The sequence below is a fragment of the Pleurodeles waltl genome, chromosome 2_2 (assembly GCF_031143425.1).
Source record: "Pleurodeles waltl isolate 20211129_DDA chromosome 2_2, aPleWal1.hap1.20221129, whole genome shotgun sequence".
Lineage (NCBI taxonomy): Eukaryota > Metazoa > Chordata > Amphibia > Caudata > Salamandridae > Pleurodeles > Pleurodeles waltl.
The window spans coordinates 236,552,066-236,568,743 of NC_090439.1; the positions used below are offsets into that span (position 1 = coordinate 236,552,066).

At 45.1% G+C, this 16,678-nt stretch overlaps 1 protein-coding gene across 1 annotated transcript in view; it reads right to left on the reverse strand.

Annotated features, from left to right (window-relative positions):
- The window catches only part of LOC138275894 (kinesin-like protein KIF17), a 1,877,333-nt gene that overhangs the window by 257,643 nt on the left and 1,603,012 nt on the right, over window positions 1-16,678 (reverse strand). The window contains exon 17 of the mRNA XM_069219138.1: window positions 6,380-6,409. Within this exon, the coding sequence (XP_069075239.1) occupies window positions 6,380-6,409 (30 nt within the window). The remainder of the gene's footprint in view (window positions 1-6,379; window positions 6,410-16,678) is intronic.

The following is a 16,678-nucleotide window of genomic DNA, read 5'->3' on the forward strand; positions in this document are numbered from 1 at the left end:
CCGTGGTGAGACTGTTGGAAAGGATGTGTGAGAAAGTAGCCCCTTTCTAGCATGGTTACCCCCACTTTTGGCCTGTTTGTGAGTGTGTGTCAGTGTGTTTTTACTGTGTCACTGGGATCCTGCTAGCAAGGACCCCAGTGCTCATAGATAAAAAACCAATATGTCGGTGTATTTTGCCTGTCTCACTGGGATCCTGCTAGCAAGGACCCCAGTGCTCATAGTTGGTGGCCTACTGTGTGTGTTGTCAGTAGTGCTTGACTGTGTCACCGAGGTTCTGCTAACCAGAACCTCAGTGTTTATGCTCTCTCTGCTTTTAAATTTGTCACTGTAGGCTAGTGACTTCATTTACCAATTTCAATTGGCACACTGCTCCCGCTTATAAGTCCCTAGTATATGGTGCCTAGGTACCCAGGGCATTTGGGATCCAGGAGATCCATATGGGCTGCAGCATTTCTTTTGCCACCCATAGGGAGCTCAGACAAACCCTTGCACAGGCCTGCGTGAAATAACACACACGTTAATTCACAGCCATTTTCACTGCACTTAAGTAACATATAAGTCACCTATATGTCTAACCTTCACTTGCTGACGGTTAGGTGCAAAGTTAGTAAGTGTGAGGGCACCCTTGCCTTTATTTTTGGTAACACTGAGTATTGTCTTTACTTGTGTATAGGTACTGTGTAACTATAAATGGTATTGCATGAGCTTTGCATGTCTCCCAGTTCAGCCTAAGCTGCTCTGCTATAGCTACCTCTATCAGCCTTAGCTGCTAGAACACTACTACTTCACTAATAAGGAATAACTGGACCTGGTATAAGATGTAAGTACCCAAGGTACCCACTACAAACTAGGCCATCCTCCTACAGGATGCAGCTGGTAACCTCTATCATAGCCACAGAAGGAACAAAAGGAAGAATGTGGCTGATATTGGGCAATCGTGAGTCCCAATGACTGGGAGATGGCTCTATTCCACTTGAAACACTCAAGCACCAAATTGGCCTTACTGACGAATAGGCAAGTATCATCAAAGGGCACGTCCATAAGGAATACCTGAATATATCCACAAAATCAGTCAATCTCAGCCGAGCATGGTGACAGAGCACCACAGAGAAAACAATGGCCTTGTCCAGCCTGAGTCTCTTAGTGTCCAGTCTGAATTGTATTGTGAACTTTTGCTGCATCCCTGCCATCAGCAACAGCCTAGGTCAGGATTGCTCGGGCCTCCTCAGAGACTATGGGCAGCTCTTGCATAATGGAATTCCATTCCGTGTGGCTGTGTCAGCCCAAAAGGCCTGCAATGTTCACTGACCCTAGTGCAAGGCTGGTGTAAGAGAATATCATCTTCCCGAAGGTATCCAGCCTCCTAGGTTCCCTTTTCAGTGGACTAAAAGTGAAAGCAATACCATTCACCTTGGAGGGTGAGGACTTCACTACCAGGCTCTCAGGAGTGGGATACTGTCAACATCAGGACAGTGCACGATCTACGGGCGACAAAAATGCAAAAACCCAGTCTTTATGCAAAAGCATAATTCATGCATTGTGTTTATATGCAGTATATTAACCTTTTGCATTGCAGAGTTTATCCTTGAAAAAATATGATTAATGATGTTTGCAATAACTGTTAATTTGCAAGGTATTGCTGCAGGCTTACTGAGTGTGATAGGGTGTGGTCCCTTTCTAGGACCTTCTAGAAGCTTTCCCTGGAGCATGACTGGGTGTGGTTTGTGAGCTGGGCCAGACTCTATATAAGGGAGCAAGCTCAGCTCCACGTGCTCACTATTGAGATGTCCCGGTGCAGAGCAGCAGCAACTTTCTGAGCTCCTGTTCCGGAGGCCTACCTTGATGTTCCAGGCCTACCCTCATTATGTTGGTGATCCTTGAGCAGGGCGGTAAGGTGGAGGTCGGGCTGGGCCCCCGACCCCGTTCTCAAAGACTTTCGAGTTTTGGGCCTCGTTGTGAAACTTTCAGTGTGCGCGATTGTTTCATGGCATTTGCATATTCTTGTTCGAATCGGCAGTGTGCGTGATTCATTCCTAGCATGTTAACCTTGACATTCAGATCGGCAACAGTGTGCGCAATCATTTAATGGCATTTGCATATTCTTGTTCGAATCGGCAGTGTGTGCGATTCATTCCTAACATGTAAACCTTGAAGTTCAGATCGGCAACAGTATGCGCGATCATTTCATGGCATTTGCATATTCTTGTTCTAATTGGCAGAGTGCACGATTCATTCCTAGCATGTAAACCTTGGCATTCAGATCAGCAACAGTGTGCGCGATTATTTCATGGCATTTGCATATTCTTGCTCGAATTGGCAGAGTGCGCGATTCATTTCTCTCATGTAAACCTTGGCATTCAGTTCGGCAACAGTGTGCGCGATCATTTCATGGCATTTGCATATTCTTGCTCGAATTGGCAGAGTGCGCGATTCATTTCTCTCATGTAAACCTTGGCATTCAGATCGGCAACAGAGTGCGTGATCATTTCATGGCATTTGCATATTCTTGTTTGAATCGGCAGAGTGCGCGATTCATTTCTCTCATGTAAACCTTGGCATTCAAATCGGCAACAGTGTGCGCGATCTCTTCATGGCATTTGCATATTCTTGTTTGAATCGGCAGCGTGCGCGATTCATTTCTCTCATGTAAACCTTGGCATTCAGATCAGCAACAGTGTGCGCGATCTCTTCATGGCATGTGCATATTCTTGTTTGAATTGGCAGAGTGCGCAATTCATTTCTCTCATGTAAACCTTGGCCTTCAGATCGGCAACAGTGTGCGTAATCATTTCATGGCTTTTACATATTCTTGTTTGAACCGGCAACAGTGTGCGCGATTCAACCCTGGCATAAAGCGCTTGGCTCTTAGTTCAACAGTGTGCGCGATCATTTCATGGCATTGAAAACTTTGGTGTGTTGTGTTTGTTGAGGTGCACGCATTTATCCCGAGCTTTTGATTTTTCTGTGAAGATGCTTAATTCAAAGTGCGACATTCTTTGTGCATATTAAGTCCCTAGTACAATTCCTGTTGTTTCCAGGGAATGTTTCAGATAGCCTTTGTCCTCATGTAAAAATGCTATGTTTGTTCTGAAACATTATTCTAAAAGGTTCTTGTATTCTAGACAGTATGTGATATTTCATGAAAAGCTCATATGAAACATTGTATTAACACATTCTTGATTTTTTCCAGGTACCTAGATTTCTTGAGGTCTATTTATAGTCATTTCTTAGATTATCCATGGTTACAGTATGAGAACTCTTAGAACCATAGTCTATTGAAAGTCAATGTGATTACATCTTGATATTGTGTTGTTTAATCTCTTGCTTCCTACAGGTCTCCTTCCCAGCTGTTCCCTACCTAATCCCCTTTTCCCCCACTTGGACTCTCTCAGGCTATGTGGTATTTCTATTGGAGCTTTGGAGCTGTCTAGTGGTGGACATGTTGGGAATGTGCGCAGGCCCCGAGGATCTGGTCTCCCTGACAGAATAGTGAGCCCATGAATTTAATATCCTCCTGGTTTGTGTGTGTTCTCAGCATGGTCACATTGGACGAGCTAGTCAAAGTTATCACGCAGCTCCAAGGAGAGGTAGTGTCATCTAAGGATATAGCAGCTAGCTTAGCTGAGAGAGTGAGTCAGTTGCAGGAAACGTTAGAAAAGAAGGAACAAAGTCCTTTGGGTGTCACTGTGGACCCTTCACAGTCTAGGCATCTCAAGCTGGGCATTAAAGTTCAAGTAAAGAAAAAGAACTATTTCAAGAACGCCCTAGTAGATTCTGGGGCTACCGGGAACGTTGTTGATGCCCAATTGGTGCGCGCATGGGGGATCTCATGCACCAAGAAGAAGACTCCAGAGATAATACAAGCACTAGACGGAAAACTCTTGACTGGAGGCCCAGTGGCTCTTCAGACTGTCCCCTTGTGGGTGATCCGTGATGAGGGAGATCAAAGAACAAACATGAAGAGAAGCTCATCTTTGACGTTATCCATGCTCCTCAGTATGGAATTATCCTTGGCTTACCATGGTTAACTCATCACAATCCTGAGATTAATTGGGCAGAACGGAAAGTCGTGTTCTCTTCCGCCTTATGTAATGAGAAATGTTTCCAAACGTCTCGAGTTGCAAAAAAAATTGCAACTCCCACATAGCCACTGCAGCGGAGAAAGAAGTAAAGTTGCCCAGGCAGTATTCATCCTATGAAGATGTGTTCGATGAAAGAGAAGCAGAAACCTTGCCTCCTCATAGACCTTTTGACTGCCAAATTGATCTAACCCCAGGTGCGATACTCCCTAGCTGTCGTGTGTACACCTTGTCAGAACATGAAAATCAAAACTTACGAAAGTACCTAGATCAATTCTTAGAGAATGTCTTCATCCGCCCTTCCAAGTCTAATGCAGCCTCTCCTTTGTTTTTTTGTCTCCAAGGCTAATGGGGACCTTCGAACCTGTATTGACTATAGGGGTTTCAACAAGATCACAGTCAAGAACAAATACCCCTTGCCTCTGATTCCTGTCTTGTTGGATCAAGTGAAAAAAGCAAAAATCTACACTAAGCTCGATTTACGAGGTGTTTCCCATTTAGTCAGAATGAGAGAAGGTAACAAATGGAAAACTGCGACAAGATATGGTCTCTTTGAATACACCGTCATGCCCTTTGGACTGTGCAGTGCTCCAGTAGCATTTCAATTTTTCCTGAATGACGTCCTTAGAGAGTATCTAGACATACAGTATTTGCAATAGTGTATATCGATGATATTTTGATCTACTCTGACAATGAAGCCGAACACGAACATGTACAACATGTCAAGAAGATTCTCACAGCTCTTCGAAAGCATCATTTATATTGCAAACTAACCAAGTGTGAATTTCATGTTACCACAGTTGAGTTTTTATGGGTTATCCTTACCCCTCAAGGTATGGTCATGGCTGAAAAGAAAGTACAAGCAGTATCCGATTGGCCCACTCCAAAGACTGTTCGAGATGTACAGTGCTTCCTGGGTTTTGCAAACCTTTATCACAGGTTTATAAACCATTTCTCTCAGACAGTGGCGCCAATCACCAAGTTATTGAGAAAGAAAGAAAAACTTGTGTGGTCTCCAGAAGCTGACAGAGCCTTTTCAACTTTGAAAGAAGCTTTTTCCACTGCCCCAGTCTTTACTCACCCTGATGTGGATCATCCATTCATAGTTGAAGCAGATGCCCCAGATGTGGCAATTGGTGCAGTCTTGTCACAACGAAGTAAAGACACTGGCCAACTTCATCCTGTAGCTTACATGTCTTGAAAACTGAACAAAGCCGAACAGAACTATGTCATTGCTGAGAAAGAGCTTCTGGAGATATGTGATGCCTTTAAAGAGTGAAGACATCATTTGTTAGGTGCCAAGTACACTATCACAGTATATACTGATCATCGCATTCTCCAGTTCATGAGTTCAGCTAGACTTTTGACTCCTCAGCAATTACAATGAATGCTTTTTTTTTGCTGAGTTTGATTTTGTGGTAACTTTTCGTCCTGGTAAAGATAATCGCAAAGCAGATGCCTTGTCCCACCAAGAGTCTACCACGTTACCTACAATCCAGCCTTCCAGAGCTATCATTGCTCCAGACTAGGTCCACTGCATCATAAGGACTGAAGACTTCTTTGAAGACATCCGTAATTCCTCCACCATTGAGAAATGGCAGGCATGGGCTCAAGCACATCCCAAAAGATCAATCAAGCAAGGACTACCTTTCCATGGCGCACGTATGTATTTCATTGGTTGCATGTTATACCTACGGCAGGTCACCCAGGCACTCCTAAAACTCTTGAATGAATCCAACGCTACTTTTGGTGGCCTACTCTGACAAAAGACGTTAAAACAATGGTCACTAACTGCAAAGTCTGTGCTTGCATCAAGACAAGCCATCCAAAACCGAAAGGTTTGTTGCATCCGCTCCCAACTCCACTTCGACCTTGGGAACACATTTTGTTAGACTTCATTACAGGTCTACCAGTTGTTCAACAGCACTCAGTAATCCTTGTGGTGGTAGATAGTCTCACGGAACATGGAAATTTCATTGCCTGTAAGAAATTGCCCACCTCCAGTGAACTGGCAACCATCCTACTGAATAGAGTGGTGCGTTATCACGGGCTACAGAGAATGATTATCTCCGATCGAGGATCACAATTTGCCTCCAACTTCTGGAAAACGTGGTGCAAAACACTTCAAGTTACATCCACACTATCTACTAGCCATCATCCTCAAACAGATGGCCAAACTGAGAGACTGAATCAGACATTGAAACAATACCTGCGTGCTTACGCTGAGAAAGCACTTCATTCCTGGACATCAATGCTCTGGTTAGCTGAACTAGCTACAATAATTTGTTTCACACCTCCACTGGTGTCACACCCTTTTTTGGCTTGTTTGGCTACCATCCTGATACCTTGCCCATCACGATTCCTTCCTCAAGAAAATTCTCTTACACCAGCTGTGTCGGAAACCATTCAACAACTCCACCAAACCCAGAAACTGATTCAACAGCATCTAGAAAAAGCTAAACAAAAATACAAAAAGCACTACGACAAGAAACATTGTGAAGGACCTCAGTATCAACCAGGTGATAAAGTGTGGCTTTCTACAAGACATATTGACTTCAAGAAAAAGCACATGTTTAATCCCAAATTCATAGGTCCTTACACTGTCCTCCAGCAAATTAATCCAGTGACCTATAAACTGCAGTTGCCCCGGTCACTGCGTATTCATCCAGTGTTCTATACTTCCCTCCTGAAAAAAGCAGTCCAGAAGGTACGCTCCCAACCAGCTCCAGTTCTAGTACAGGGGGAATTGGAATACGAAGGTAAACAGGTGTTGGATTCCAAACTTAGAGGTCGTAACCTGTGGTATCTGATCTCTTGGAAAAGTTACGGTTCTGAAAGGAACTCATGGGTCTCCGCATCTGACATTCATGCGCCACGACTAGTGAGATGTTTTCATCGTCTTAACCCAGGCAAACCAGGCCCAACAGTGCATTAGGGAGAGGGGAGTACTGTCAACATCAGAACAGTGCGTGCTCTATGGGCGACAAAAATGTAAAAACCCAGTCTTTATGAAAGAACATAATTCATGCATTGTGTTTATATGCAGTATGTTAACCTTTTGCAATGCAGAGATTAACCTTGAAAAAATATTGTTAATGATGTTTGCAATAACTGTTAATTTGCAAGGTATTGCTGCAGGCTTACTGAGTGTGTTAGGGTGTGGTCCCTTTCTAGTACCTTCTAGAAGCTTTCCCTGCAGCATGACTGGGTGTGGTTTGTGGGCTGGGATAGACTCTATATAAGGGAGCCAGCCCAGCTCCACGTGCTCACTATTCAGAGGTCCTGGTGCAGAGCAGCAGTAACTTTCTGAGGTCCTGTTCTGGAGGCCTACCTTGATGTTCCAGGCCTGCCCTCATTATGTTGGTGATCCTTGAGCAGGGCGGTAAGGTGGAGGTCGGACTGGGCCCCCGACCCCATTCTCAAAGACTTTCGAGTTTTGGGCCTAGTTGTGAAACTTTCAGTGTGCGCGATCGTTTCATGGCATTTGCATATTCTTGTTCTAATCGTCAGTGTGCGTGATTCATTCCTAGCATGTACACCTTGACGTTCAGATTGGCAACAGTGTGAGCAATCATTTCATGGCATTTGTATATTCTTGTTCGAATTGGCAGTGTGCGCGATTCATTCCTAGCATGTTAACCTTGACGTTCAGATCGGCAACAGTGTGCTTGATCATTTCATGGCATTTGCATATTCTTGTTCGAATCGGCAGTGTGCGCAATTCATTCCTAGCATGTAAACCTTGACGTTCAGATCGGCAACAGTGTGCGCGATCATTTCATGGCATTTGCATATTCTAGTTCGAATCGGCAGTGTGCGCGATTCATTCCTAGCATGTAAACCTTGACGTTCAGATCGGCAACAGTGTGCGCGATCATTTCATGGCATTTGCATATTCTTGTTCGAATCGGCAGTGTGCGCTATTCATTCCTAGCATGTAAACCTTGGCGTTCAGATCGGCAACAGTGTGCGCGATTATTTCATGGCATTTGCATATTCTTGTTCGAATCGGCAGAGTGCGTGATTCATTTCTCTCATGTAAACCTTGGCATTCAGATCGGCAACAGTGTGCGCGATCACTTCTTGGCAATTGCATATTCTTGTTCGAATCGCCAGAGTGCACGATTCATTTCTCTCATGTAAACCTTGGCATTCAGATCGGCAACAGTGTGCGCGATCATTTCATGGCATTTACATATTCTTGTTTGAATCGGCAACAGTGTGCGCGATTCAACCCTGGCATAAATCGCTTGGCTCTTAATTCAACAGTGTGTGTGATCATTTCATGGCATTGAAAACTTTGGTGTGTTGTGTTTGTTGAGGTGCATACATTTATCCCAAGCTTTGGGATTTTCTGTGAAGATGCTTAATTCAAAGTGCGACATTCTTTGTGCATATTAAGTCCCTGTTACAATTCCTGTTGTTTCCAGGGAATGTTTCAGATAGCCTTTGTCCTCATGTACAAATGCAATGTTTGTTCTGAAACATTATTCTAGAAGGTTCTTGTATTCTAGACAGTATGTGATATTTCATTAAAAGCTCATATGAAACATTGTAGTAACCCATTCTTGATTTTTTCCAGGTGCCTAGATTTCTTGAGGTCTAGTTATAGTCATTTCTTAGATTATCCATGGTTACAGTATGAGAACTCTTAGAACCATAGTCTATTGAAAGTCAATGTGATTATATCTTGATATTATGTTGTTTATCCAGGTACAGATCTAGTAGCCCTGCTATTGTAGAGGGTGAACCCACCCAGAAACCCAGTGGGGCACATTCCAAACTCGATGGGCCAGAAGGTGCTCCAGAGGGACCCAGTAACTTAAATATGAGGTGCACGTCCTCATAAAAATATGAGTTGGGTGGGGCCCCTCCGGCTCCAGGAAATTCAGGGTGACATGCAGCGGGCCTAGACTCAGGATCTGCAGGTGGGGTGGTGTGGGAGTGGGGCCTAGACGAGGGCCTCATCCTGTACCTCGTCCGTTTGCTTGGACCAGCACAGTCAAGACGATACTTTAACCTCTTGCCCTTCTTCTGCTTGTGGGACTTACCCAATGAAGGCTTCGAACGTGTTGACAACTAATGGGAATGACTCCAAGAGCAGGCCCGGGACCTTCCACGCCACCAGGACTTTAAGTGGTTTGAGTCACCAGATATCGAGTCGCAAGGAGCTTCTTTCTCTGCTCCCGAATCACTTTAGGATCCATGTGTATCAGTTGGGACAGGCCCTGGAGTCATGGTCCGGCTCCAGGCATCACAAGCGAACCAGGTGCAGGTCCGTCACAGGCATTTCTGTGTCGCAGGCCCCACAGGGTTTAAAATCCACAGGCTTTTTAGGGGACATCTGTAAACACACTAGGAGCACCAATGCTTTAAAAAAGTTGAAAGGACATAAAAAAACGTGTTAAATAAATGACGAGGGTAGCTCTTACGAATTAGTGTTGCTGACACGGGAAGAAAGCAAATTAGGCCAGAGCACCGGGGTGGAGCCTATGTAGGCATTGTGCAGGTCAATTCCAGTGTGGACGACCCAATGACACCGACACAGCACCTACCAGCATGCAGGGTTACTGCTCAAGATTTGCTGGAACCAAACAGAAGCGTTTCCACTTACCTTTATAAGTTTGTTGTTCGACTGGTCTCTGGCTTGAGCTCATATTATTCCATTGTTTTCAGAAATGTCTTAAACTTGAATAATTTGTTGGGATTCGGAGCCAGTCTGTCAAGCTGAGTAGAGATTTATCTGGGTGAAAAAACCGGCCTGCTGTAGTGAGATAATACAAATTGATTGCTATCTAGGAGGAGGCGAACAGTAATGGACAGTGGGAAGTCTACGTACCGAAATGGCCTGGGCCACAGCAGTTTGATGCTGCATCATGATGGTGATCATCTCGTTAAACAATGGGAAACGCCGGAAAGGCGTAAGCGAACATTCCTCTACAGTTCATCGAAAATGCATCTCCTCTTGTTTCAGGTTGGCAGTGTCTGCTGGCAAAGTAACAGTTTTTTTGTTGCCTTTTGTCACAATTAGATTGAATTGTTTTTTTCCATACCTGGAATATTCTCTTCAGCATTAATTGAGTTCCGATTTGTACCATTCTGCCACTGCCTTGCTTGGTGTATATACCCGCTCGTTGCTTTGGCTGAAAAGGTGCTCCACGTTCACAGAAAGTGCTGCCCATGTACAGATGAGTTGCGTTTCCATTGATACTGTTTGAAAGTGCAATAAACTTTGCTTGTTTATACAAAACATGAGCTGATGACAATCTAATTCTGTAATGGAACCTGGCAAGGCCTAGTACTGTGGCATCTACAACTGAAGAAACAACGTAATTCTGTTAGAAATCTTATTTGGGTGCAAAGGATGTCTGATATTACACCGCTTGTGCATCTAAATTTTCAAAAGGTCTCCTGCAGCTGGCAGTTAGGAATAGGCGAAATACCAGAGGACATTATCCCCATCACAGTCTGTACACTGAATTGTATTTGTATTGCTAATAAAGTGCTTGGATTGCCATAATTCATCTTAAAATTTAAGCTAACAAAGAAGAAAAGGAAAAATTCCCATTCGTCACCGAAAGAATGAAAAAATTAGCAGTGAGCCTGTGTATATATTTTGACAAGAAACAAATATCGTGTGTGATGATACAGTAGCGGAGTATGAGCTAACCTCTCCTTGCTTCATAGAACATCATGCCTATTAAACATATATAAGATGAGGTTGTTAGGGCTTGGTTAGAGTCATCGACCACTTGCCGCAGGAAACGAGGAAATACGGAATTCTCCCTTCAAGTGGCATAAAGGTATGCGTGGAGGTTGTAACTAGCTTGACAAATTTTAGGGAACTAATGTAACCATACTTTTAAGAGGATAGTTACAATCTAAGCAAGTTATAGATAAACAGGACAGGCCTGTGTGATTAAATATGATTAGGGCCTATTTAAAGTTTGCCCTTCTTTGTATAACTGCTGATTTTATTATTATGTATATAATTATTATATTGAACAATGTGCAGACAAATAACATGTAATAAATATCCATGTAGTGTAAAATACCAACTACTCGTGTATACGGATTTCAGGGTGTGGGACATGCCTCTATACATAACATCTGTAAATAAGATATTTTCTGACAGGTTTGTCTGACTCCTAACACCGCTGCCTACTAGAGCTAACACTGTAGGAGGGGAATGAGAGATAACTACCAGATCTCCTTTTCTCCAAAAGAAGCCGTACTTTCCAGTAGGCATCTACTAGGTGTGACCCAAATATTTTGGGGATAACACATGATCCCCAACGTAGTGCTATACGTGGTACCCGAAAATATGTGGAAAACACAAACTCTACTGGAGATATTCGATGGCATTTTACCATCCTTTTCAGTACAAAGAAAGGAGTCCCCGTAGTAAACAGAGGTTTGTTGAGCACTTAAATATTGCAAAAGATCTGCTCGAATAGCGGGTACCAGTCCTTAGTCTTTGAAAACAACGACAGGCGAAGCAGTGAGGTAACATAAAAACAGTGGATATGCCAGAAAATATGTGACCTGTCCTTAACGCCCATCTGACAGAGAGGGGATTCTTAATAACCTGTGACAAAATCCCGTTAGTGGTTAGAGCAGACCAGTTGTATACCACTGAGGTATTCTAGTCACGTGCTGAAACAGATGTTGCAGGTGAACATGACTATTCAAGAGATATGCAATAACACATCATCTAGCATGCAATAAAGCATGTAAATTCATGAAGTGCCTCTCACATATAGAGAAAATAGGCCCCGTTTCAAGGGAAGCTACAGCTTGAGACACACAATGAGTTTGGGACTGCTAACATAGCCAGGACAGACATGACCAGTATTAACTACATATGCACCTCCCCCCAAATAGTCACAGTTTACTTAATGAGGGAAAAGGAAACCGTTTACTGAGGAAATAGGAACACACAGATAGCTGAGACAGTTTGTAGTACACCAGACTGAGGCCACATGCACTACCCACATGCCTGCACATGCACAAGCCACTGGCAATATTCCACAAACTATAACTGCAATAATGGGGTGAAATCCTATTCTTGGGAGGTAGGAAGAACGACCATTTGGAGGCGATTTATCATCACTGAACTCCACAGGATAAACAATGGATAATGAGAATGTGCCCCCAAAAGGGACTAGTGCCAAATCCACTGCAATGCCAGTCACGGGGAAGCAGATTATCAACTCTCTGCACTACTACACGGCATTACTTCAGTAGCTTTATTACCCCAGGTTCTAAAGCAAATATAGGGGAAGCATCATTCCTCCTTGTGGTAGACCTAGGATGAAACTGATAGGCAACAGACATTTTAGCTGAAATAGTTTTTTTTTTAAATGTATTTATTTCTGGCATTTATAGAGAACAACATCAAACAGACACATCTGAGAGGTCATATGTAGTAGGCTGGCCTGGCTTATAGTGGGTACCTTGTGGTACTTACACCTTGTGGCAGGTCCAGTTATCCCTTATTAGTAGATTAGAGGTGTCCTAGCAGCTTAGGCTGATAGAGGTAGCTATAGCAGAGCATCTTAGGCTGAACTAGGAGACATGCAAAGCTCCTACTATACCACTTATATCACTTAGCACTATATCATAAGAAAACACAATACTCAGAGTTACTAAAAATAAAGGTACTTTATTTTAGTGACAATATGCCAAAAGTATCTCAGAGGATATACTCCCTTAGGAGGTAAGTAATATACACAAAATATACACACAAACCAAAATCAGGTAAGTAAACAGTTAGAAAAGTAGTGCAAACACTGTAGAACACATTAGAATGCAATAGGAGACAATAGGCCTAGGGGCAACACAAACCATATACTCCAAAAGTGGAATGCGAACCACGAATGGACCCCAGGCCTAGTGTAGTGTGTAGAGGGTTGCTGGGAGTGTAAGAAAACACTAAGGGTGTCCAAGATACCCCACCACAAGACCCTGAAAAGTAGGGGTAAAGTTACCCTACTACCACAGAAAGACAGTAAAGTCGAGATAGGGGATTCTGCAAAGACAACAACTGACTGCAAAGAATTGAAGATGGATTCCTGGACCTGAGGAACTGTAAAAAAAGGGGACCAAGTCCAAGAGTCACGCAGTGTCCTGGGAGGGAGGAGACCACTAAACCCCGGATGAAGGTGCATAAGGGCTGCCTCCGTGTTGAAGAAGCCGAAGATTCTGAAACAACGGAAGGTGGCAGGAACTTCTCCTTTGGTCAGAAGATGTCCCATGTTTCCAAGCGGAAAGACCACAAACAAGTCTTGCTAGCTGCAAGAGTCACGGTTAAAGGTTTTGAGTGCTGCCAGGGCCCAGGAAGCACCAGGAGGTCGACCCTTGGAGGAGGAGACAGAGGGGGTGCTCAGCGACACAGAGAGCCCACGCAGAAGCAGGCAGCACCAGCAGAAGTACCTGAACAAGCGTTCAGAAGATCTGAGCATGGCGGTCGTCTCAGCACAACAAAAGGGAGTCCCACGAAGTCGGAGTCCAACTCAGTGAGTTGGGCAATGCAGGACGCAGTGCTGGGGACCTGGGCTAGGCTGTGCACAAAGGAAGTCTTGCAAAAGTGCACAGAAGCCCTAGCAGCTGCAGTTCACGCAACACACAGGATTACTGTCTGGCGTGGGGAGGCAAGGACTTACCTCCACCAAATTTGGACCGAAGGGCCACTGGACTATAGGGGACACTTGGATCCAGCTCCTGTGTTCCAGGGACCACGCTCATCAAGATGAAAGGGGACCCAGAGGACCGGTGATGTAGAAGTTTGGTGCCTGCGTTGGCAGGGGGAAGATTCCATCGACCCACGGGAGATTTCTTCTTGGCTTCCAATGCAGGGTGAAGGCAGACAGCCCTTAGAGCATGCACCACCAGGAAACAGTCAAGAAAGCTGGCAGGATGAGGCCCTACAATGTTGCTGGTAGTCATCTTGCTACTTTGTTGCAGTTTTGCAGGCGTCCTGGAGCAGTCAGCGGTCGATGCTTGGCAGAAGTCGAAGAGGGAAGTGCAGAGGAACACTGGTGAGCTCTTGGATTCGTTATCTGGTGAGAAACCCACAGGAGAGACCCTAAATAGCCCTCAGAGGAGGATTGGCTACAGAGAAAGGTAAGCACCTATCAGGAGGGGCCTCTGACGTCACCTGCTGGCACTGGCCACTCAGAGATGTCCATTGTGCCCTCACACCTCTGCATCCAAGATGGCAGAGGTCTGGGACACATGGCACACTGGAGGAGCTCTGGGCAGGTGCTGGTCAGGGGAGTGGTCACTCCCCTTTCTTTTGTCCAGTTTCGTGCCAGAGCAGGGCTGGGGGATCCCTGAACCGGTGTAGACTGGCTTATGCAAGGAGGGCACCATCTGTGCCCTTCAAAGAATTTCCAGGGGCCAGGAGAGGCTACTCCTCTCAGGCCCTTAACAGCTATTTCCAAAGGGAGAGGGTGTAACACCCTCTCTCAGAGGAAATCCTTTGTTCTGCCTTCCTGAGACTGGGCTGCCCAGGCCCCAGGGGGGCAGAAGCCTGTCTGAGGGTTGGCAGCAGCGGTAGCTGCAGAGAAAACCCCAGAGAGTTAGTTTGGCAGTACCCTGGCTCTATGCTGGAGCCCCGGGGATGCATGGAAATGTCCCCCCAATACCGAATGGTATTGGGGAGACAATTCCATGATCCTAGACATGTTACATGGCTATGTTCGGAGTTACCATTGTGACGCTACATATAGGTATTGACCTATAAGAAGTGCACACGTGTAATGGTGTCCCTGCATTCACAAAGTCTGGGGAAATTGCCCTGAACAATGTGGGGGCACCTTGGCTAGTGCCAGGGTGCCCTCACACTAAGTAACTTTGCACCTAACCTTCACTCAGTGAGGGTTAGACAGATAGGTGACTTATAAGTTACTTAAATGCAGTGAAAAATGGCTGTGACGTGGACGTTATTTCACGCAGGCTGCAGTGGCAAAAGAAATGCTGCAGCCAATAGGGATCTCCTGGACTCCCAATACCCTGGGTACCTAGGTATTATATACTAGGGAATTATAAGGGTGTTCCAGTGTGCCAATCAGAATTGGTAAAATTAGTCACTATCCTGCAGTGACAATTTTAAAAGCAGAGAGAGCATAAACACTGAGGTTCTGATTAGCAGAGCCTCAGTGATACAGTTAGGCACCACACAGGGAACACATACAGGGCATACTTTATGAGCACTGGGGTCCTGGCTAGCAGGATCCCAGCGACACAGGCAAAAACAACCATACATACAGTAAAAATGGGGGTAACATGCCAGGCAAGATGGTACTTTCCTACATCATATACAAGGATCATGGACAAATACAAAATAAGTAATAGTAGAGTCTTACATCCAACCGCCCCATACACCCTGGGGCAGCAATCAACATCATAGATCACCATTATTGTCCAAAACGCATCAATGCGACCCCTCAATGTTTGGAAGAAACAACATACAGACGACCTCCAGCGCGGGGAGTGTACAGCAAAGAGGGAAGAAGACAGAAAGAGAGGAAGGGAAAAAGATAAAGCAGAAGAAGTGAGAGAAGATAGGAATTGCATAACCATCAGAGGATCATTCACATGAAGCCTACGAGGGAAAAGTGCAGCAGGGGGGTATAACTATTGCGCAAATCCTGATGGCGCTAAGGTCGTGAAGTTGTTGGCGCACAGGTCTATAAAAAAGAGCACAGAGGGGCCCATATGTCTCGCGGCCGCGATCCCTCCGGCATTAGGTCCCAGTAAATCATTAATTGGTCTTGACAATACAAAGCATCATGCAACCATTCCGTACAGCGGGGAGTCTGCCACCTCCCCCAACACATCGCAACCCTATGCTTTGCCAGCAACATCAGCAGTCCGATCAGTCTCCTATGCGCAACAGGGAGTCCCTCAACACACCCCAAGAGAGCAAGCCTGGGGGTATGCAGTAGCTGTATCCCAGTCATCTTCTCAATCGCCCCCAGCACCTCTAACCAGTACGCACTCAGCATCGGGCAGCTCCATGCCATATGCATGAAGTCCGCATCATGGGACATGCATCTCTCACAACACGCCTCAGTCCGGAAGCCCATTTTCTTCAGCCGACGAGGCGTGTAATATAGATGATGCAAAAAATTGAAATGAATGAGACACAGTGTGTAGTTAGGAGACAGCACTTGCATATGCGTGCAATAGTGGTGCCACTCTTCATCAGAAATGGGCTCACCCAAGTCCACCTCCCACTGGGCCCTGGTGGTAGCACCCTTCCCATCCACTTTGAGCTGCATACATACATAAAGCTTAGTTATAAGCCTACGCGGGGACTGCGCCTGATACATAAGCTCCAGTGCTCTAGACGCCGGAGGCATTTCTGGGAAGCAAGGGTAACGCGCACGTAGCATAGTGCGGATTCTAAGAAAGAATAGTTGATGTAGCACAGTATCGTGCGTCACCAAGCGCGGCTGCGGGTGTAATAAATCGCTCATCAGGGAACCAAGACCCTAGGGTAAGCAATCCAGATTCACGGATGAAATCACAAACCCATGGATGCTCTGCCAACTGCATACCACCCATGTCCAAGATCGGTATCGAAGGGGCAA